The sequence below is a fragment of the Salmo salar genome, chromosome 03 (assembly GCF_965601325.2).
Source record: "Salmo salar chromosome 03, fSalSal1, whole genome shotgun sequence".
Lineage (NCBI taxonomy): Eukaryota > Metazoa > Chordata > Actinopteri > Salmoniformes > Salmonidae > Salmo > Salmo salar.
Window position 1 is genome coordinate 53,183,380 of NC_138293.1, and position 23,532 is coordinate 53,206,911.

Sequence of the window (23,532 nt, forward strand, 5' to 3'; positions counted from 1 at the left end):
GATTTTTGGACAACAGCAAAAGTGTTGCTACAGCTCTCAACAACATTGCTGCCCTGAATTTAGCTGGCGCTATCGACAAAGCTCAGTGGTAGAAAGTTTAACTTTTCATGTTGAAAAACAATATCCCACGTACAGTATAAATACAGTAATGTATTTAATAAATCGCTCCGCCATTTTCTGGTTGCTAAAATTCTAATAGTTAGCCTAATTTCAGTTTATGTGACAAAACAAGTCATTGTGTAGAGAATCATTGTACCATCTTAACCGCTGTGAAATATATTTTCCATAAGCAAAAATGTTGTATTTTCAGCTCTTTGAAGCTGGTGTACAAAACCGAAAATAAAAGATGCAAAAAAAATTATCTTAAAAATGGTAAGCATAGAAATAGCCAACATAGAATAGAGCTACAGCTTCTTAGACTTGCTTTCAATGAGAATGAAATATCTATACCTCACATTTCTATGTGAATTTGGTCAGGTTGCCCATAAAGTTACATATTGTAGCTTTAAGTGTAAAAACAAATGTTTTGAGCAAAATAATGTTTTTTTAGATGTGCAAACTTCATGGAGTAGGCCATTCAAGGAGTTGGTCTGATGGTGCCCTCTGATGTCATTGGCCTCCCCCCTTGCTTGAAAAACAATAGAGGAGCAATAGAGAGCAAAAGAGGAAAGACCCACCAATTAAACTGGAGTAGGAACTGGAGAGGTTAGTTTCTGGAGGACGCCTGTGGCGTACTGCACTAGCATCGAATAGTCGCCGCGATATGCAACTTTTCAGGGAAGTCAGGAACCAATACACACTCAGTTAGGAAAGCAAAGGCTAGCTTTTTCAAACAGAAATTTGCATCCTGCAGCTCTAACTCCAAAACGTTCTGGGACACTGTAAAGTCCATGGAGAAGAAGAGCACCTCCTCCCAGCTGCCCACTGCACTGAGGCTAGGAAACACTGTCACCACCGATAAATCCACGATAATCGAGAATTTCAGTAAGCATTTCTCTATGGCTGGCCATGCTTTCCACATGGACCCAAACTGTTACAGACCTATATCCATCCTGCCCTGCCTTTCCAAAGTCTTTGAAAGCCAAGTTAACAAACAGATTACTGGCCATTTCAAATCCCACCGTACCTTCTCCGCTGTGCAATCCGGTTTCCGAGCTGGTCGTGGGTGCACCTCAGCCACGCTCAAGGTACTAAACGATATCATAACCGCCATCGATAAAATACAGTACTGTGCAGCCGTCTTCATCGACCTGGCCAAGGCTTTCGACTCTATCAATCACCGTATTCTTATCGGCAGACTCAATAGCTTTGGCTTCTCAAATGACTGCCTCGCCTGGTTCACCAACTATTTCTCAGATAGAGTTCAGTGTGTCAAATTGGAGGGCCTGTTATCCGGACCTCTGGCAGTCTCTATGGGGGCACCACAAGGTTCAATTCTCGGGCCGACCCTTTTCTCTGTATATATTAATGATGTCGCTCTTGCTGCGTGCGGGTGATTCCTTGATCCACCTCTACGCAGACGACACCATTCTGTATACATCTGGCCCTACTTTGGAGACTGTGTTAACAAACCTCCAAACGAGCTTCAATGCCATACAATACTCATTCTGTGGCCTCCAACTGCTCTTAAATACTAGTAAAACTAAATGCTCTTCAACCGATCGCTGCCCGCACCCGCCCGCCTGCTCTGGACGGTTCTTACTTAGAATATGTGAACAACTACAAATACTTAGGTGTCTGGCAAGACTGTAAACTCTCCTTCCAGACTTGTATTAACCATCTCCAATCCTAAATTAAATCTAGAATCGGCTTCCTATTTCGCAAACAAAGCCTCCTTCACTCACGCTGCCAAACATATCCTTGTAAAACTGACTATCCTACATGTCCTCGACTTCGGCGATGTCATTTACAAAATAGCCTCCAACACTCTACTCAGCAAACTGGATGCAGTCTATCACAGTGCCATCCGCTTTGCCACCAAAGCCCTACATACCAGCCACCATTGCGAGCTGTATGCTCTCGTCGGCTGGCCCTCGCTACATCTAGAAGTCTTTGCTAGATAAAGCCTTGCCTTATCTCAGCTCACTGGTCACCATAACAACACCCACCCGTAGCACGCGCTCCAGCAGTTATATCTCACTGGTCATCCCCAAAGCCAACACCTGCTTTGGCTGCCTTTCCTTCCAGTTCTCTGTTGCCAGTGACTGGAACGAATTGCAAAAATCGCTGAAGTTGGAGACTTATATGCCCTCACTAACTTTAAGTGTCAGCTATCTGAGCAGCTCACCGATTGCTGCAGCTGTACACAGCCCATCTGTAAATAGCCCATCCAACTACCCACCTCATCCCCATATTGTTTTTATTAACTTTTTTTGCTCTTTTGCACACCAGTGTTTCTACTTGCACATCTTCATCTGCACATCTATCAATCCAGTGTTAATTTGCTAAATTGTAATTACTTCGCTACTATGGCCTATTTATTGCCTTACCTCCTTACTCCATTTGCACACACTGTATATTGATTTTTCTATTGTTATTGACTGTACTTTTGTTTATCCCGTGTGTAACTCTGTGTTGTTTTTTGTCACACTGCTTTGCTTTATCTTGGCCAGGTCGCAGTTGTAAATGAGAACTTGTTCTCAACTGGACTACCTGGTTAAATAAAGGTGAAATAAAAAAATAAAAAAATGCCATGGTGACTCACATGCTGACTCTGGGTCGGGCTAAGGTGCTTGGGTGGGGTGAGCTAAAGTGAACAATGCTGAGTAGGCGTAAACAAAGAAGAGGCTTTCAAAGGCTTTTTCTTCTACTAGTCTCCTAGTGGGTTAACAAGTTCATCAACTTTCATAGCAGCATAACTTTCCCATGTTTCCTACATCTACAGTGTATATACCATTTTGAAGCTCATACAAAGATGGTGGATAAATTCAGCCGTTTACCATTGGAAAAAATGTGTAAATTCTGGTCTACTTAACTGGGTGTGTCTCCCATAGACACCAGTGTAATAGCAGCTGAGTCTAGTCTACTTAGTTAATTCATTTTCGTTGAACCAGAAAAAAAAGAGAAATCCAGCTAGTGGGGTGTCTTGCTTCCTCTTCCATCTCTGTCTCTGAGTCTCCTCCTTCTCCTCTGGCTGTACTAGTTCAAAGTTCACAAAACACAAGACCATCTAGGCCAGACAGTTGTTCGTTAAAGCAAGGCAGGGAAATAAGCAAGTTCAGCCATAAAGCATATAAAGTTTGCAGACACAGCAGTCGTAAGAGGCAAACCAGTAGGTCAGATGAGAGCTGATCCAGAGAAGGAATAGAAGTGCGTAAGCGAGCAATCAAATTGAGTGTTTGAAAGAAAACATTTCTGGGCCTGATTCCAATACATGGTGGCATCTTTCACTGCCATTAAATGGACAAAATGACTTTTGAAGGAAAGAGGGAGGAAAGTCATCTGTAGCACCTGTGGTCCTCTGTAGCTCAGTTGGTAGAGCATAGCGCTTGCAATGCCAAGATAGTGGGTATGATTCCTGGGACCACACCCATACATAGAATGTATGCATGCATGACTATAAGTTGCTTTGGAGGAAAGTGTCTGCTAAATGGCATGTTATATTTATATATTAGGAAAGGAAGGATGTGTTGAGTATGTATTTGCACAGCTCCCTTGACTCATAACCAACAAACTCCTTATCTGTCTATTGTTTACTGTCCATTGTCTATGATCATGTGTTGCGCTGTTGGTAAGAAAGTGTACTTGCTATTCCAAGGTTTTGGGTTCAATTCCCGCAGGTGTCACATACACATAAAAACATTTATGCACTCACTGTACTGCAAGACACTTTAAATAAAGGCGTCTGCTGGCATATTATTATTGTGTCTGTAACAGCAGTCTTCAAGAATGGACCAAGGCGCAGCGGGAATGTGGATACTCATAGTTTTAATCAACTCAAGTAAGGCATCCACAGGAAAAAACAATAACCAAGACAGCAACAGTTTTGCAGGCTATCAAACGCAGTGCAAAAACAACTACCCACAACCCCAAAGAGAAACACACACTACTATATAGGACTCCCAATCAAAGGCAACTCAACACACCTGCCTTCAATTGCATTTTACATTTACGTTTTAGTCATTTAGCAGACGCTCTTATCCAGAGCGACTTACAGTAGTGAATGCATACATTTCATACATTTTTTTTCTGTGCTGGCCCCCCGTGGGAATCGAACCCACAACCCTGGTGTTGCAAACACCATGCTCTACCAACTGAGCTACAGGGAAGTTCTAATCACCAACACAACACTTAACACACAAAAACCTGCTACGTCCTGACCAAAACTAATACAATTGCTCCCTCTGCTGGTCAGGACAGTGACAGTGTCATAAACATTTCTCGCTCCCCACATTTCTCCCTCCTCTTATCTTTCTCCCTCCCCTATCTCCCAGGGGCGTGGATAGTGACGGGGGGGCTGAGGGAGGGGGTAGGACGTTGTGTTGGGGAAGCAGTGAGGGATCATGCAGCGGCGGCCTCCTCCCTGTCCCAGAAGAAAGTCATCGCTGTGGGTGTGGCCCCCTGGGGCCTCGTGCACAACAGAGAGCGGCTCGTCAACTCTGAGGTACACACACACATATGTGCACACACAAACACACATGCACACACACACACAAATGCACACACACATGGCGTGACCACACACGCACACATACACATACACACACACACTGTTCAATGTATACAGAATTAAACATGCACGGACACATACACTCATACAGTAGCTCCCCTCTGCTTCTCACCCTTTCTCACTCAGCATAGCAAAACCACAGGAAATCAATCATTAACAAGTATTACACAAGGGAAGGTATTCACAATGCTCTCTCTCTCTCTCTCTACCCTCCGTTTACTTACCCAATCTCACTCCCCCTCTGCCTATATCCTTCTCTCCTCCTCTGATCCCCTTCTCTACCTCTGCTCTCTCTTCCTCTCTATCACTCTCTACCCTCCTCCTCTTCCTCTCTCAGGGTAGTTTTCCAGCACGGTATTATGTCCAGAACACGTCCCATGACTCGTGCTGCCTGGATAGTAACTACCAGGCCTTCCTGTTGGTGGATGATGGGAGTGTAAGCCGGCGGGGAGGGGAAACGGCCTTCCGGGCCAAGATGGAGGACTACATCTCCCACCAGCGCACCGGCATCTGGGGTGAGACTCAGTAGTTACATACGCGCATGCACGCACACATGCGCAAAGATACACTTGTAAGACTAGCCCCCAGGTGTACAGGTGGCGTGCAGTATGTTTAAGCCACCCATTTAATGAGTTCTACTGTATGTTCAGATCAACAATATTACTTTTCTTATCAGCAGTCATGTTTCCAGTACCTACATTTCAGCATGCAAGTGTTAAGCTAAGGCTGGAGTCTAAGCCGTAATGAGCATTAAGGGGACCACTGAACGGTGACTCCGAAATGCGACTAGATGTAATTCAATCAGTAGAACCACAGCCATGTTGATAGCTAGATGCGATAAAGCTCATATCCTATTGCCACATATTTACAAAACCTGATTTCATTCTCATAACGTTCGAGTACGAGTTTTCACATGTACCAATGTCCTTTGCGATACGATATAGCCTTTAATACTCTGTGATGCTCGTGTAACTCTTTTGTATTGCTTATATTCGGTGGGTGATTTATATATTTCAGGAAGAAAGACTAACAAGTTCATCCAAAGTTGAACTCATCTGGCGAACAACCCATGGGAGTTTATTTTGTTTCTGTTGACATCATGACCATACAAGGCAATCTCCTCCTCTCTTTTGTGTAGCGCCCCCCCCCCCCCCCCTTTTTTTTTTTAGGAAATACATTTAACTCACTGTTCCAAACCCACGATGCTTGTGGAAAAATAGAATTTCTTATAAATATTCTTATGAGTAGTAAATCATGAAACATTTATGGACATTCACTATGACATCTGATCAATGACTCATGACTAAAAACTTGATTTTATGGACTTCTCCCATTTGTCCTACACCTCTTCCCTGTACCTGTTGTTTTCCAGGTAGTGGCAGTATAGATGTCCCTGTATTGTGTATGCTCATCTCAGGGGACGCTGCCATGCTGGAGGTAAGCTATGGCAACACCACTATCATCACTATGGCTTACTTTACTTTTCATGACATCACTAGGCCTATAGTACATTACTGTGCATGACCAGAACATTCCCGTTATCCCCTCTTTCTCTCTCTCCTTCCCTTTTGAATTTCCCTTTCCCTCTTATCTCTCCTTCTTTCACTTTCTCTCACTCTCTTTTCTGCTTTTCGCCCATCCTCCCTCTCTCCCTCAGAGGGTGGATCTCTCTCTGAAGAAGGCTACTCCCTGGCTGGTGTTGGATGGTTCTGGTCCAGCGGCGGACCTTATCTGTGAGCTGCTGGATGCACTGTCTGCCGGGCCCATGAGCCCCCCCTCTCCCCCGCCAGAGGGTGAGGGGAGCGAGAAGCCCAGTGCGGAGCTGCGCGACAGAGCCCGTGAGAGGGTCCGGAGATACTTCCCTGCCAAGGCAGACCTGGAGAAGCTTGTGGACAGGGTGAGTGAGTGTGTGTGTGTTTTATTTTATTTGTCACGTGCACAGTTTACAGCAGGTATAAAAGGTACAGTGAAATGCTCGTTCTCTGGCTCCCACGACATTGCAGTACAATAATCAATAATAAGAAGTAAAAAAAAACAACAAGTAATAGAAGAGATAGTATGCATAGTAATGTGTGTGTTTGTGTGTGTCTGTATTTAAGCAAAAAGGCCTGGGGGGGTGTGGTATATGACCAAAATACCTCTTCTAAGGGCTGTTCTTATGCACGACCCAACACAGAGTTCTAGGACACAGCCCTTAGCTGTGGTATATTGGCCATATATCACAAACCCCCGAGGTGCCTTATTGCTATTATAAACTGGTTACTAACATTATTAGAGGAGTACAAATACATGTTTTGTCATATCCATGGTATACGGTCTGATATAGCACGGCTTTCAGCCAATCAGCATTCTGGGCTCAAACCACCCAGTTTATAAAAGTGTGTATAAGCAAGCTTCCACACGCCTGTCTATGGGTGTTGGTGTGTGAAAGAGAAAGTGAGTTTGAGTGAGTAAGTGGTTAAGTGACTGTCATACTGCTCATCTCTTTCTTTTTCTCTCTCTCTCCCCCCAAGGCTCTGAGTATCTATAAAAACAGAGATCTGATCACAGTGTTCCACGGGGAGCAGGAGAGTCCTGATGATTTTGACACAGTGCTACTGAAGGCTCTCGTCAGAGGTAGGGGTGCATGTGTGTGTGTGTGTGTGTGTGTGTGTGTGTGTGTGTGTGTGTGTGTGTGTGTGTGTGTGTGTGTATGGAGTGTGTGCATTTGCTATCTGTTGAGAGATATGTTGAACATGATCCTGGTCAAACTAATGTGATGGTTAATTTCTTTACTATCAAATGAGGAGAGAAACTTATCATGCAAGTCATAGTTATACTTAAACTAAATCTATATTCATTTATTAATCAGGGAGCAGGTCAATACAACACACACATACAAAGTGAATCAATTGAATGCTCTGTGATAATGATGGGTGGTCGATGAATCACCCTCAGATATTTTGTTGAGAGCCCAGAGACAAAGAATACAACACCTTTTTTTATAGCAAAGTAAGTACATCCTCCTGAATGTTCATGACAAACAACAGATATATGGAATGGGTCACAAGGTTAAGATTTGTATGAAAGATACTAATAATTCACATCAGACAGTATCTGCTGTAAACACTGTTCTCATTGTGTAGAAACCAGGGTCTGGCCCCAAGCTATGTCTCCCTGGTACCTTCCAGTCAAACCTGAGCAAACTCCCTCCCATGAATGGAATGTGGCCTAAGGCATCGTACATCTACTGTCAGCATTAAGCCCCCAGATGCCCATTCTCAGTAGAACACACACAGATGAGAGTGTTCTAAGAACCCCCTATTCTGTTGCATAAAACAACCATTTGATGCAATAACAGTATTTATAACATAAGCTTGTAATTTCTCACACATTCCCCCATTTTGAGAATCCTCTCAACTTAAAAGAAAATTACAAGATTTAAAAACATGAATTCACATGTAGAAAATGCATACATTCTTCATAAAACAAGAAGCATAAAAGCAATAACTCATTGCAGGGGTTCCTGCACGTGACCGGCTGCTATAACACGGGCTCAGCCTCCTCCCAAGAAACTTAGTACTGTCTCCCATTTCAACCTCCAACACATTCTAAACATTCTACCAATTTGTCTCGGGAGGTCATGATACACAGTCACCTGCACGAACCCATTAAAACAAACAAAGGATGAATACAGTTTATATGATTTAAGGCTATATCTTCATAGACAGTGAAAACACTTACAATAAATCAAACATAGTATTTTAAAATCACCAACAAATAACAAGTGTGTTGTGTGTGTGGGGGTATTTGCAAACCTTAAGGTAAAAACAAACATAAATTGCCAGGCCTTATTTAATCGGGTAGTTTATGGCCTCACTCACTGCTCCCCCAAAACCATAGCCTCGGGAAACATATACTAATATCGTAATCAGCAACCCGAAGGTTTATGATAATGATAAGTCCATTGTACACCCTCTAAATCATTCACTGTTTGTTTTAATGTACCCCAAGGTTTATGTGCTCTTAATTTAGCATACGTCACCCTTAGACACTGCAACATGTATCTCGCCACCGGGTCTAACAATTCCCTCCCATATTATATTATATGACCGTCCTCTCTTTTCCATAACCATGTAAAATTATCCTGGTATCATTACTAAATGTAATACTTTTCTTCTGTCGCAAATGTAGTCAATTTCTATGCGTAAGGAATTAGTGATATTTGATCCCAGGCATCTATTAAAAAGTTGTTTGTGATGTGGTCTCCTACGTCTCCCTTAACATACTGTTGTGGACTTCCATCAGTCCTGGAAGAAAGAATCCTACATAAGACACATCAGATCTTCCCTTAAGTGGAATTGGCACCTTAAACAAACCCATAACCCCTTTCCGGTAATCTAATTAGAAACAAATATAAACCTGGTGGTTAACAAATCTAGAACCTTAAAAAAGTTGGTGCTGTCTCATCAGCGTAATAGTCAAAACTAAATTTCACCCACTCTTAGCAATGATGTGGGCGTGATCCAAGGGTCAGTACTGGGGGCCCCCTGTTCAGCCTGTACCTGATGATCTGCCTTCTGTCTGTACTGGGTCTGAAGTTCAAATGTATGCAGATGATACACTGATATATGTGCATGCAAACAACAAGCTGCACAATAACTCACTACTGTCATGGTCCAGGTTACAAAGTGGCTCAGTGACTAATGTCTGCATCTCAATGTGAAAAAAACAGTCTGCATGTTCTTCACAAAGAGGTCAACTGATGCCACTGAGCCAGATGTCAATGTGTCAGGGGAGAAGCTCCAGGTGGTATCTGATTTTAAGTACCTTGGCATCATACTTGATTATGTATGTCCTACCCCTCCCCCCCCCCCCCCACACACACACACACACACACACCACACACCACACACACACACACACACACACACACACACACACACACACACACACACACACACACACACACACACACACACACACACACACACACACACACACACACACACAAAACTTGAACCTTTCGACCACAAACAGGCTCCAAACAGAACAGGAGCTCTATCACTGGTGTGCAGAATATTCAGTTGAAGTCAGAAGTTTACATACACTTAGGTTGGAGTCATTAAAACTCGTTTTTCAACCACTCCACAAATTTCTTGTTAACATTTACATTTACGTAATTTAGCAGACGCTCTTATCCAGAGCGACTTACAAATTGGTGCATTCACCTTATGATATCCAGTGGAACAACCACTTTACAATAGTACATCTATATCTTTTTTGGGGGGAGGGCAGGGGGGGAGGGTTAGAAGGATTACTTAATCCTATCCCAGGTATTCCTTAAAGAGGTGGGGTTTCAGGTGTCTCCGGAAGGTGGTGATTGACTCCGCTGTCCTGGCGTCATGAGGGAGCTTGTTCCACCATTGGGGTGCCAGAGCAGCGAACAGTTTTGACTGGGCTGAGCGGGAACTGTGCTTCCGCAGAGGTAGGGAGGCGAGCAGGCCAGAGGTGGATGAACGCAGTGCCCTTCTTTGGGTGTAGGGACTGATCAGAGCCTGAAGGTACGGAGGTGCCGTTCCCCTCACAGCTCCGTAGGCAAGCACCATGGTCTTGTAGCAGATGCGAGCTTCAACTGGAAGCCAGTGGAGTGTGCGGAGGAGCGGGGTGACGTGAGAGAACTTTGGAAGGTTGAACACCAGACGGGCTGCGGCATTCTGGATGAGTTGTAGGGGTTTAATGGCACAGGCAGGGAGCCCCGTCAACAGCGAGTTGCAGTAATCCAGACGGGAGATGACAAGTGCCTGGATTAGGACCTGCGCCGCTTCCTGTGTGAGGCAGGGTCGTACTCTGCGAATGTTGTAGAGCATGAACCTACAGGATCGGGTCACCGCCTTGATGTTAGCGGAGAACGACAGGGTGTTGTCCAGGGTCACGCCAAGGCTCTTAGTAGTCTGGGAGGAGGACACAACGGAGTTGTCAACCGTGATGGTGAGATCATGGAACGGGCATTCCTTCCCCGGGAGGAAGAGCAGCTCCGTCTTGCCGAGGTTCAGCTTGAGGTGGTGATCCGTCATCCCCACTGATATGTCTGCCAGACATGCAGAGATGCGATTCGCCACCTGGTTATCAGAAGGGGGAAAGGAAAAGATTAATTGTGTGTCGTCTGCATTGCAATGATAGGAGAGACCATGTGAGGATATGACAGAGCCAAGTGACTTGTTGTATAGCGAGAATAGGAGAGGGCCTAGAACAGAGCCCTGGGGGACACCAGTGGTGAGAGCACGTGGTGCGGAGACGGATTCTCACCACGCCACCTGGTAGGAGCGACCTGTCAGGTAGGACGCAATCCAAGAGTGAGCCGTGCCGGAGATGCCCAACTCGGAGAGGGTGGAGAGGAGGATCTGATGGTTAACAGTATCAAAGGCAGCAGATAGGTCTAGAAGGATGAGAGCAGAGGAGAGAGAGTTAGCTTTAGCAGTGCGGAGAGCCTCCGTGACACAGAGAAGAGCAGTCTCAGTTGAATGACCAGTCTGATTTGGATCAAGAAGGTAATTTGGATCAAGAAGGTAATTCTGAGAGAGATAGCAAGAGAGCTGGCCAAGGACAGCACGCTCAAGAGTTTTGGAGAGAAAAGAAAGAAGGGATACTGCTCTGTAGTTGTTGACATCGGAGGGATCGAGTGTAGGTTTTTTGAGAAGGGGTGCAACTCTCGCTCTCTTGAAGACGGAAGGGACGTAGCCAGCGGTCAAGGATGAGTTGATGAGCGAGGTGAGGTAAGGGAGAAGGTCTCCGGAAATGGTCTGGATAAGAGAGGAGGGGATAGGGTCAAGCGGGCAGGTTGTTGGGCGGCCGGCCGTCACAAGTCGCAAGATTTCATCTGGAGAGAGAGGGGAGAAAGAGGTCAAAGCATAGGGTAGGGCAATGTGAGCAGGACCAGCGGTGTCGTTTGACTTAACAAACGAGGATTGGATGTCGTCAACCTTCTTTTCAAAATGGTTGACAAAGTCATCCGCAGAGAGGGAGGAGGGGGCGGGGGGGAGGAGGATTCAGGAGGGAAGAGAAGGTGGCAAAGAGCTTCCTAGGGTTAGAGGCAGATGCTTGGAATTTAGAGTGGTAGAAAGTGGCTTTAGCAGCAGAAACAGAGGAAGATAATATGGAGAGGAGGGAGTGAAAAGATGCCAGGTCCGCAGGGAGGCTAGTTTTCCTCCATTTCCGCTCGGCTGCCTGGAGCCCTGTTCTGTGAGCTCGCAATGAGTCGTCAAGCCACGGAGCAGGAGGGGAGGACCGAGCCGGCCGGGAGGATAGGGGACATAGAGAGTCAAAGGATGCAGAAAGGGAGGAGAGGAGGGTTGAGGAGGCAGAATCAGGAGATTTGTTGGAGAAGGATTGAGCAGAGGTGTCACGTCCTGACCAGCAGATGGAGCTGTTGTTGTAGTTTTGGGGTCAGGACGTGGCAGTCTTGTGTTCTGTGTTGGTCTTGTGACTCCTGATCAGGAACAGCTGGGGATCGTTGTTCCTGATTGGGAGTCATTTAAGTAGGAGTATGTTTGTCACTTGGGTTTGTGGGTAGTTGATTTTGCACTGCTGTATGTAAGTACTTAGCCTGTAAAACTGTCGGTCTGTCGTTCTCTTTTGTTTATTGTTTTTCCCGTGTTCACGTTTATTTAATAAATTATCATGATGAACACGCAACCTGCTGCACCTTGGTCCATTCCCACAGAAGACAGCCGTTACAGAACTACCCACCACCAAAGGACCAAGCAGCAGAAGAGGAGGAAGCCACAGGAGAAGGAAATGGAAGAATGGACCTGGCAGGACGAAAGAAAATTCTGGGCGGACAAGTTAAGGGAGCTAAGGGAACCCGAGAGGCAGCCCCAAGATTTTTTTGGGGGGGGGCACACGGGTAGTTTGGCCAGGCCAGGGAAGAGCCGTAAGCCAGCTACCCGTGACTACAGGGAGGTGCGTACGAGGTGGAGGGCGTCATGTTACGCTGAGGTGCGCACCATCTCGCCTATACGGACGCACAGCCCAGTGCGCCCAGTACCAGCGCCCCGCAGGTGCCAGGGCAAGGGGAGCATCGAGCCGGAAGGGGTGATGCCAACCCTGCACTCAAGACCGCCAGTGCGCCCTTTCGGTCCGGTGTTTCCCGCTAGACACACTAGCATGGAGGTGCGTGTCTCCAGGCTGGTACGTCCAATACCTGCCCCACGCATCAGGAGTTAACAGTCGTCGGAGCTGCCCGCCAGTCAACAGTCGTCGGAGCTGCCCGCCAGTCAACAGTCGTCGGAGCTGCCCGCCAGTCAACAGTCGTCGGAGCTGCCCGCCAGTCAACAGTCGCCGGAGTGGCCGGACTGCGCTGAACTGCCGGAGTGGTCGGACTGCGCTGAACTGCCGGAGTGGCCGGACTGCGCTGAACTGCCGGAGTGGCCGGACTGCCCTGAACTGCCGGAGTGGCCGGACTGCCCTGTTCTGCCGGAGTGGCCGGACTGCCCTGTTCTGCCGGAGTGGCCGGACTGCCCTGTTCTGCCGGAGTGGCCGGACTGCCCTGTTCTGCCGGAGTGGCCGGACTGCCCTGTTCTGCCAGAGTGGCCGGACTGCCCTGTTCTGCCAGAGTGGCCGGACTGCCCTGTTCTGCCAGAGTGGCCGGACTGCCCTGTTCTGCCAGAGTGGCCGGACTGCCCTGTTCTGCCAGAGTGGCCGGACTGCCCTGTTCTGCCAGAGTGGCCGGACTGCCCTGTTCTGCCAGAGTGGCCGGACTGCCCTGTTCTGCCAGAGTGGCCGGACTGCCCTGTTCTGCCAGAGTGGCCGGACTGCCCGGTTCTGCCAGAGGTGCCCGCCTGCCCTGATCTGCCAGGGTGCCCGGCCGCCCTTCGGTCCAGCCCGAGTGGTCCTCCTGCCCTCCGGTCCAGCCCGAGTGGTCCTCCAGCCCTCCGGTCCAGCCCGAGTGGCCCGCATGCCTTCCGGTCCAGCCCGAGTGGCCCGCATGCCTTCCGGCCCAGCCCGAGTGGCCCGCATGCCTTCCGGCCCAGCCCGAGTGGCCCGCATGCCTTCCGGCCCAGCCCGAGTGGCCCGCATGCCTTCCGGCCCAGCCCGAGTGGCCCGCATGCCTTCCGGCCCAGCCCGAGTGGCCCGCATGCCTTCCGGCCCAGCCCGAGGGGCCCGCATGCCTTCCGGCCCAGCCCGAGGGGCCCGCATGCCTTCCGGCCCAGCCCGAGGGGCCCGCATGCCTTCCGGCCCAGCCCGAGGGGCCCGCATGCCTTCCGGCCCAGCCCGAGGGGCCCTCCTGCTCCCCGGCCCGGCCCGAGGGGTCCTCCTGCCCCCCGGCCCGGCCCGAGGGGCCCTCCTGTCCCCCGGCCCGGCCCGAGGGGCCCTCCTGTCCCCCGGCCCGAGGGGTCCTCCTGTCCTCCGGCCCGGCTCGAGGGGTCCGTCTGCCTGGCGCAGCTATCGGCTCCACCGAAGTGGGCGACGCCGAGGGTGGAGCAGGGTCCACGTCCTGCACCGGAGCCACCTCCAGGATAGGTGGGTTGGGGAGGGAGGGTGTAGCACAGTGCCGTCGTTGACGGCAGCCACCCTCCCTTCCCTCCCTTATTGTTTAGGGGTTATTGTTTATGGGTTTTGTTGGGGATTTTGTTTGTTGGTGTTTTTTCGTTGTTAGGTGCATTCCGGGGTCTGCACCTTGAGGGGGGGGTACTGTCACGTCCTGACCAGCAGATGGAGCTGTTGTTGTAGTTTTGGGGTCAGGACGTGGCAGTCTTGTGTTCTGTGTTGGTCTTGTGACTCCTGATCAGGAACAGCTGGGGATCGTTGTTCCTGATTGGGAGTCATTTAAGTAGGAGTATGTTTGTCACTTGGGTTTGTGGGTAGTTGATTTTGCACTGCTGTATGTAAGTACTTAGCCTGTAAAACTGTCGGTCTGTCGTTCTCTTTTGTTTATTGTTTTTCCCGTGTTCACGTTTATTTAATAAATTATCATGATGAACACGCAACCTGCTGCACCTTGGTCCATTCCCACAGAAGACAGCCGTTACAAGAGGGAAGAGATGATAGGATGGAAGAGGAGAGAGTAGCAGGAGAGAGAGAGCGAAGGTTGCGACGGCACAGTACCATCTGAGTAGGGGCAGAGTGAGTAGTGTTGGAGGAGAGCGAGAGGGAAAAGGATACAAGGTAGTGGTCGGAGACTTGGAGGGGAGTTGCAGTGAGATTAGTAGAAGAACAGCATCTAGTAAAGATGAGGTCAAGCGTATTGCCTGCCTTGTGAGTAGGGGGGGACGGTGAGAGGGTGAGGTCAAAAGAGGAGAGGAGTGGAAATAAGAAGGCATAGAGAAATGAGTCAAAGGTAGACGTAGGGAGGTTAATGTCACCCAGAATTGTGAGGGGTGAGCCATCCTCAGGAAAGGAACTTATCAAGGCGTCAACTCATTGATGAACTCTCCAAGGGAACCTGGAGGGCGATAAATGATAAGGATGTTAAGCTTGAATGGGCTAGTGACTGTGACAGCATGGAATTCAAAGGAGGAGATAGACAGATGGGTCAGGGGAGAAAGGGAGAATGTCCACTTGGGAGAGATGAGGATTCCAGTGCCGCCACCCCGCTGACCAGATGCTCTCGGGGTATGCGAGAACACGTGGTCAGATGAGGAGAGAGCAGTAGGAGTAGCAGTGTTTTCTGTGGTAATGCATGTTTCCGTCAGCGCCAAGAAGTCGAGGGACTGGAGGGTAGCATAGGCTGAGATGAACTCTGCCTTGTTGGCCGCAGACCAGCAGTTCCAGAGGCTGCCGGAGACCTGGAATTCCACGTGTGTCGTGCGCGCTGGGACCACCAGGTTAGAGTGACAGCGGCCATGCGGTGTGAAGCGTTTGTGTGGCCTGTGCAGAGAGGAGAGAACAGGGATAGACAGACACATAGTTGACAGGCTACAGGAGAGGCTACGCTAATGCAAAGGAGATTGGAAAGAAAATTAACTAAACAACTGGGGAAGCGAGAGAGCAGGGCCTCCCTCACTAACCATTCGCTGAAACACTCAAATATAACTTTTCCAACTTCCACTTTAGAAATTATAATTGATGTAAACTACAGTGATTCAATGTTTCCAGAGATAGGCTCAGACTTAGTTTATTCAGCTAGGTATCTTGGTACAGTATTCTTCCGTGAAACCCACCCAGTGCACCGTGTCCTATGATGCCGTAGCTTACTAGCATGCTAGCATCCAATAACACACAGTTAGCACCAATACTTGGTTACAACAAACTAACAATGGATCATTCGTGTCCGTGTCTAGTTCCTTTCATAACGCAGAAGTAATTAAACGTTGGCTAGCTAACACAAAGTCAGTCCTGCTAGCTACAGTCCTGCTAGTTAACAAACTATAGTTTTGGCAAGTCGGCTAGGACATCTACTTTGTGTATGACACAAGTCATTTTTTCAACAATTGTTTACAGACAGATTATTTCACTTATAATTCACTGTATCACAATTCCAGTGGGTCAGAAGTTTACATACAATAAGTGTCACGAATCCCACCGAAGGTGGCTCCCCTGCCTGCTCGGGCGGCGCTCGGCGGTCGTCGTCACCGACCTACTAGCCGCCGCTGATCCTTTTTTCCTTTTCGTTTGGTTTGTCTTATTGTTTGCACCTGTTCCTCATTTGTCTTTTGATTTTGGTTATTTAAGCCTGGTTAGCCCGCCCAGTGTTGTGCGGGATTATCTTAGCGTCAGGTTGTGTTTTTGTCATTGGATGTGCTGGCGATTTACGACTGTGATATTGTATGCTGGCTGTGCACCTGTTTTGGGCACTTGGCATTTTTTCCACGCCGTTTGTGTTGGCGTTGTTCGTGTTGTGTTTTTTGATTTAAATAAACACAAAGTTCCGTACCTCTGCTCTCTGCGCCTGACTCCTACCACCACTCCTAGCAATCGTCTGACACTAAGTTGACTGTGCATTTCAACAGCTTGGAAAATTCCAGAAAATTATGTCATGGCCTTAGAAGCTTCTGATAGGCTAATTGACATAATTTGAGTCAATTGGAGGTGTACCTGTGGATGTATTTCAAGGCCTACCTTCAAACTCAGTGCCTCTTTGCTTGACATCATGAGAAAATCAAAAGAAATCAGCCAAGACTTCAGAATAAATTGTAGACCTCCACAAGTCTGGTTCATCCTTGGGAACAATTTCCAAACGGCTGAAGGTACCACGTTCATCTGTACAAACAATAGCACGCAAGTATAGACACCATGGGACAACACAGCCTTTATACTGCTCAGGAAGGAGACGCGTTCTGTCTCCTAGAGATGAACGTACTTTGGTGCGAGAAGTGCAAATCAATCCCAGAACAACAGCAAAGGACCTTGTGAAGATGCTGGAGGAAACAGGTACAAAAGTATCTATAGCCACAATAAAACAAGTCCTATATTGACATAACCTGAAAGGCCTCTCAGCAAGGAAGAAGTCACTGCTCCAAAACCGCCATGAAAAAGCCAGACTACGGTTTGCAACTGCACATGGGGACAAAGATCGTTCTTTTTGGAGAAATGTCCTCTGGTCTGATCAAACAAAAATATAACTGTTTGGCCATAATGACCATCGTTATGTTTGGAGGAAAAAGGGGGAGGCTTGCAAGCCGAAGAACACCATCCCAACCGTGAAGCATGGGGGTGGCAGCATCATGTTGTGGGAGTGCTTTGCTGCAGGAGGGACGGGTCCACTTCACAAAATAGATGGCATCATGAGGTAGGAAAGTTATGTGGATATATTGAAGCAACATCTCAAGACATCAGTCAGGAAGTTAAAGCTTGGTCGCGAATGGGTACTAATTGAGTGTGTGTAAACTTCTGACCTACTGGGAATGTGATGAAAGAAATAAAAGCTGAAATAAATCATTCTCTCTACTATTATTCTGACATTTCACATTCTTAAAATAAAGTGGTGATCCTAACTGACATTAGACAGGGAATCTTTACTTGGATTAAATGTCAGGAATTGTGAAAAACAGAATTGAAATGTATTTGGCTAAGGCGTATGTAAACTTCCGACTTCAACTGTAACACTTTGCTTTGTCTCCAGTTAAGCTAAGAGGAATCAGTTAGTTTCTGTCAGCTCTTGGCTGAGTGCCCAGACATCACGGGGTCATGCTACACACACAGAACAGTTAGAACAGGCTTCTTATTAATGCGCACACACTTTTCTTTCTTAAATTGGTTAGTTTCTTTAACAATCTCAAGCTCAATGCCTAGGCTTAAAGAAGGATATTTTAGTACACAAGCATTAGTAAGGTTTAACAGAAAATGCACTCACATTGTGCTCAGTGCTCATTGATTGTCTGTGTTGTTATTGTAATTTTTTTTAATAACCTGCCCAGGGACTACGGTTCAAAATTAGCCAGCTAGCTAAAACCGGGACTTTTTGAGACTTTGATTAATGTACACTGTCCCTGTAAAAATAACTCAAACTCAATCCACTTTAATGACCTGACACTGTTGCACGTAATGGAAACATAATTTAATGTTAGAATACATTAACTTCCTGCTCATATTCACTGGTGTTACCTAAACTGTAAAGCCCAGCAACAGTAATCAGAAATTATCAAAGAATGTTTCCGATTCAACTATTCAGACCTCTACTGCAAATGTCCTACTGCATCCCTTACAGCCCGACATAGCCCAGCAAGCATGACTCGCTTTCACTAGCGGAATTAAACATGGCATTAGTAGTCTATCCAAAAACCACTAATAACCATTTAGGCCACAAAAACGTATTACCTCAAAATTTATGTTGAATAAATTAGCCTTCCAATTTGAACTAAGTACGCTGTTAAAATGTTCAGTTTAACATCTTAAAACAAACACTGGTGGCAGTATCTGTCTAGGCAAAACATACCAATAGTTGAGTTACAATCAGAAACCCAGATTTTAGTCAATACCATAGACCCAATGCTATTGAAATGACAAAGAAATACCGCAAATAACCCAATTACAATGGTCTGTAGTCGTAACATCAGGCACATAACAACAACACAATTCCCAGAAAATAGCCTTAATTGAAGGTCCAAGCATTTCTCCGCAGAGATTCTCACATGCGCAAAAGGAATAGATTAGCAGTCAACGAGTTAAATTGGCATTCATTGATTCGGAAACAGATCTTGCGCCTTTACCTGAAAGAGAATTATGTTTTCTCATGCAACATATTTCAATTTGGGCTCCAGAGTGGCACAGCGGTCTAAGGCACTGCATCTCAGTGCAAGAGGCGTTACTACAGTCCCTGGTTCAAATCTAGGCTGAATCACATCCGGCCGTGATTGGGAGTCCCACAGGGCGGCACACAATTTGCCCGGTGTCGTCCGGGTTTGACTGGGGTAGGCCGTCATTGTAAATAAGAATTTGTTCTTAACTGACTTGCCTAGTTAAATAAAGGTATAAAAAATTACTTTACTACATCGCATTAACTCCGCAATGATAAGTAGTTTGATGGAGATCCTAATTTGGCATTGCACGACGTTACATATTACGTTGAGATTCCACCTTAATTCGCTCTAACTTTATTGAAAAGGATTTATTCAATAAATATAGCAACTCTTCTCATACTGGAAAGAAAAAAAATATTTTTCAAGCCATAATGGCAGTTTTATTTCAAATGTAGTACCCGGATGGAGAAAATCCAGTAAGCGTTTTATAGTTACCTTGTTAGGGTAAGTTAAGCAAAAGTGGACACATTCCAATCAGTTTCTGAGACAATTGCCCAGACTTTGTAGACAGTTTAATAATGAGTACCGTAAATTCCGGACTATAAGCCGCAACTTTTTTCCCACGCTTTGAACCCCACGGCTTAAACAATGACGCGGCTAATATATGGATTTTTCCCGCTTTCAATTTTTTTTTTTCCAAAAAAACAAATTCTGTGACGTGCTCAGTTTTTTGGCGGCATGAAGCTTTCTTTAGACCAATGAAATTGCCGAACGGGTTAACGTCAAACAACTTTTTTGTTTACTGTTTAGATTAAATCGAGCGCTCTCAAACTTCCCATCATTCTGATTACGGTAGTCATTTTGTCACCCTCATCATGGCAAAGACACGGAGAAATGCATATGATGCAGCTTTCAAGTTGAAGGCGATTGATCTGGCTTATGGAAAAGGAAATAGAGCTGCTGCACGGGAGCTTGGTCTTAATGAGTCGATGATAAGACGTTGGAAACAGCAGCGTGACAACTTAAGCTTACTGCTAAATTTTTTTGTTTTGTTACAAGCCGTGTTTCGTTAAAGCCTATTTATTTTTGTTACAAGCCATGTTTCGTTAAAGCCTATTTATTTTTGTTACAAGCCGTGTTTCGTTAAAGCCTGTGTAAAGTTCATTTGTTTCAATGTACCGGTAGGCACCTGCGGCTTATAGACCATGTGCGGCTTATTTATGTTCAAAATATATATATTTTTTTAATTCAGTGGGTGCTGCTTATATTCAGGTGCGCTTAATAGTCCGGAAATTACGGTAAACCTAATCTTTATCAAATGATCAATCAAAGGGACCAACTCTGAACATACGTACGTCTACGTATGGGTTGTTTAAGTTGTATCTCATTATATTCCCAGTATTAGTTTATCAAATCTCTAGTAATCGATTATACACACATACAATTCATCATGTTTTCATATCTTCACAGAATCCCTATAGAACGTCAGAAATACTTATGTACTCTCATCAATCAATCCATTGGCTCAGTAAACATTCTCCCAGCGGGGAAAAACTGAAGTTTCCCGGACACTGCCTCGACTGGTCGTGGGATCCTAAATGGTTCTCTATCCTCCCAGAAACCACAGCAAAGTCTAGCCTCCCATGCTGCTAACATCCCGCTCTCAATGCCACCCCGAGATATTCTATGATGGGCAGTGATGGACGGAACCCCAAGATAACATTATATCAAAACTTATTATCCAAATTTCAATCATCTTATTTCCACACTCACACAACTCTCATATCACATTCACACAGTACTGTTCCCAAACACACTTAATCAATATTTTTATAACCTGCAGGAATATTTTATTACTTCTATAGGTGGATTTGGTTTATAGCTTTCACATATGTACCTAACTATTTTAAACCATTGCATATCATTAACTTATCTACTAACTATTATTTATCAAATGCTCACACAGTACCTTAATGGTCACCCACACAGGAATGATCAAATGCTCACACAGAACATTACTAAATAACCATCCACACAGGATTGGTCAGACCAGTCACACAGAATTGGTCAGATGTCCACACAGAACATCATTGAAAGGTTAACCACACAGAGTCAACCTACCGTGCCCACACAGAACGCTTCTATAAAACACTCACACAGAGTAACCCAGGGTATACATTTAAAATAATTGGATTCCACCACTTTTGAGGGTCACTTAGACACTTTTCAGAACAAGGTTATTTTTCTCCAATAGGGCTTCACCAAGTACCGTGTTTCTCACAGAACCCACAGTCACCCTGGCCCCTCGCCCCTTCAGACCGCACCAATCCCCACTGTGATCAGTTCAGTGTCAGGAAGTCACCCGCAACCGACCAATGATAAGTGCCTTTGAGTCTACTAACTCTCAGATCATCCTCCACTGACTCGGCCCTGTTTACGCCTCCAACGTGCCCCCCTCACACAGGAATACACACTCAGAGCCCCCGTAACAGAGGCTTTTGTTAAAAACTCGATTTCAAGTGTGGTTCGCTCACCTCATTCTTTTATTAAACAACATTTTGGATGTGGTATCCACTCGGCTCGCTGCCTCTCAGATCATAGGTGGGTCCATCTGCTCCATTCCCGAAGTGTTTGAGGGATCCCTCGTGCACGATTTACCCAGGTCGTCAGGAGCGGTCACCAAGTGAAGATTCACATCCCCATCCCCATCCCCATCGCCAAATGTGGTGGTTAATTTCTTTACTATCAAATGAGGAGAGACAAACTTATCACACAAGTCAGAGTTATACTTAAACTAAATCTTTATTCACTTATTAATAAGGGAGCAGGTCAATACAACACACACATATAAAGTGAATCGATTGAGTGCTCTACGATAATGATGGCTAGTCGACGGTGAGAGCCCCACGACAAAGAATACAACACCTTTTTATACACTGCTCAAAAAAATAAAGGGAACACTTAAACAACACAATGTAACTCCAAGTCAATCACACTTCTGTGAAATCAAACTGTCCACTTAGGAAGCAACACTGATTGACAATAAATTTCACATGCTGTTGTGCAAATGGAATAGACAACAGGTGGAAATTATAGGCAATTAGCAAGACACCCGCAATAAAGGAGTGGTTCTGCAGGTGGGGACCACAGACCACTTCTCAGTTCCTATGCTTCCTGGCTGATGTTTTGGTCACTTTTGAATGCTGGCGATGCTTTCACTCTAGTGGTAGCATGAGACGGAGTCTACAACCCACACAAGTGGCTCAGGTAGTGCAGCTCATCCAGGATGGCACATCAATGCGAGCTGTGGCAAGAAGGTTTGCTGTGTCTGTCAGCGTAGTGTCCAGAGCATGGAGGGCTACCAGGAGACAGGCCAGTACATCAGGAGACGTGGAGGAGGCCGTAGGAGGGCAACAACCCAGCAGCAGGACCGCTACCTCCGCCTTTGTGCAAGGAGGAGCAGGAGGAGCACTGCTAGAGCCCTGCAAAATCACCTCCAGCAGGCCACAAATGTGCATGTGTCTGCTCAAACGGTCAGAAACAGACTCCATGAGGGTGGTATGAGGGCCCGACATCCACAGGTGGGGGTTGTGCTTACAGCCCAACACCGTGCAGGACGTTTGGCATTTGCCAGAGAACACCAAGATTGGCAAATTCACCACTGGCGCCCTGTGCTCTTCACAGATGAAGCAGGTTCACACTGAGCACATGTGACAGACGTGACAAAGTCTGGAGACGCCGTGGAGAATGTTCTGCTGCCTGCAACATCCTCCAGCATGACCGGTTTGGCGGTGGGTCAGTCATGGTGTGGGGTGGCATTTCTTTGGGGGGCCGCACAGCCCTCCATGTGCTCGCCAGAGGTAGCCTGACTGCCATTAGGTACCGAGATGAAATCCTCAGACCCCTTGTGAGACCATATGCTGGTGCGGTTGGCCCTGGGTTCCTCCTAATGCAAGACAATGCTAGACCTCATGTGGCTGGAGTGTGTCAGCAGTTCCTGCAAGAGGAAGGCATTGATGCTATGGACGGGCCCGCCCGTTCCCCAGACCTGAATCCAATTGAGCACATCTGGGACATCATGTCTCGCTCCATCCACCAACGCCACGTTGCACCACAGACTGTCCAGGAGTTGGCGGATGCTTTAGTCCAGGTCTGGGAGGAGATCCCTCAGGAGACCATCCGCCACCTCATCAGGAGCATGCCCAGGCATTGTAGGGAGGTCATACAGGCACGTGGAGGCCACACACACTACTGAGCCTCATTTTGACTTGTTTTAAGGACATTACATCAAAGTTGGATTAGCCTGTAGAGTGGTTTTCCACTTTAATTTTGAGTGTGACTCCAAATCCAGACCTCCATGGGTTGATAAATTGGATTTCCATTGATTATTTTTGTGTGATTTTGTTGTCAGCACATTCAACTATGTAAAGGAAAAAGTATTTAATAAGATTATTTCAGTCATTCAGATCTAGGATGTGTTATTTTAGTGTTCCCTTTATTTTTGAGCAGTATATAATAATTCACGTCAGACAGTATCTGCTGTAAAGACTGTTCTCATTGTGTTGAAACCAGGGTCTGGCCCCGAGCCTTCACTCCCTGGTACCTTCCAGTCAAACCAGAGCAAACTCCCTCCCATGAATGGAATGTGGCCTAAGGAATTGTACATCTACTGTCAGCATTAAGCCCCCAGAGGCCCATTCTCAG

General features: G+C 46.5%; 1 protein-coding gene and 1 long non-coding RNA gene across 2 annotated transcripts in view; one reads left to right on the forward strand and one right to left on the reverse strand.

Annotated features, from left to right (window-relative positions):
* Nucleotides 1–23,532, forward strand: part of LOC106600699 (transient receptor potential cation channel subfamily M member 4) — a 90,389-nt gene that overhangs the window by 23,880 nt on the left and 42,977 nt on the right. The window contains exons 5-9 of the mRNA XM_014192261.3: nt 4,434–4,603; nt 5,007–5,184; nt 6,042–6,106; nt 6,327–6,566; nt 7,183–7,285. Of these exons, the coding sequence (XP_014047736.3) occupies nt 4,434–4,603; nt 5,007–5,184; nt 6,042–6,106; nt 6,327–6,566; nt 7,183–7,285 (756 nt within the window). The remainder of the gene's footprint in view (nt 1–4,433; nt 4,604–5,006; nt 5,185–6,041; nt 6,107–6,326; nt 6,567–7,182; nt 7,286–23,532) is intronic.
* LOC145877462 (uncharacterized) lies at nt 3,908–5,051 on the reverse strand. Its single transcript, XR_014391783.1, has 2 exons — nt 4,894–5,051; nt 3,908–4,598 (listed from the first exon to the last, which is right to left on the reverse strand). It is a non-coding gene; the product is annotated as an uncharacterized LOC145877462 (long non-coding RNA).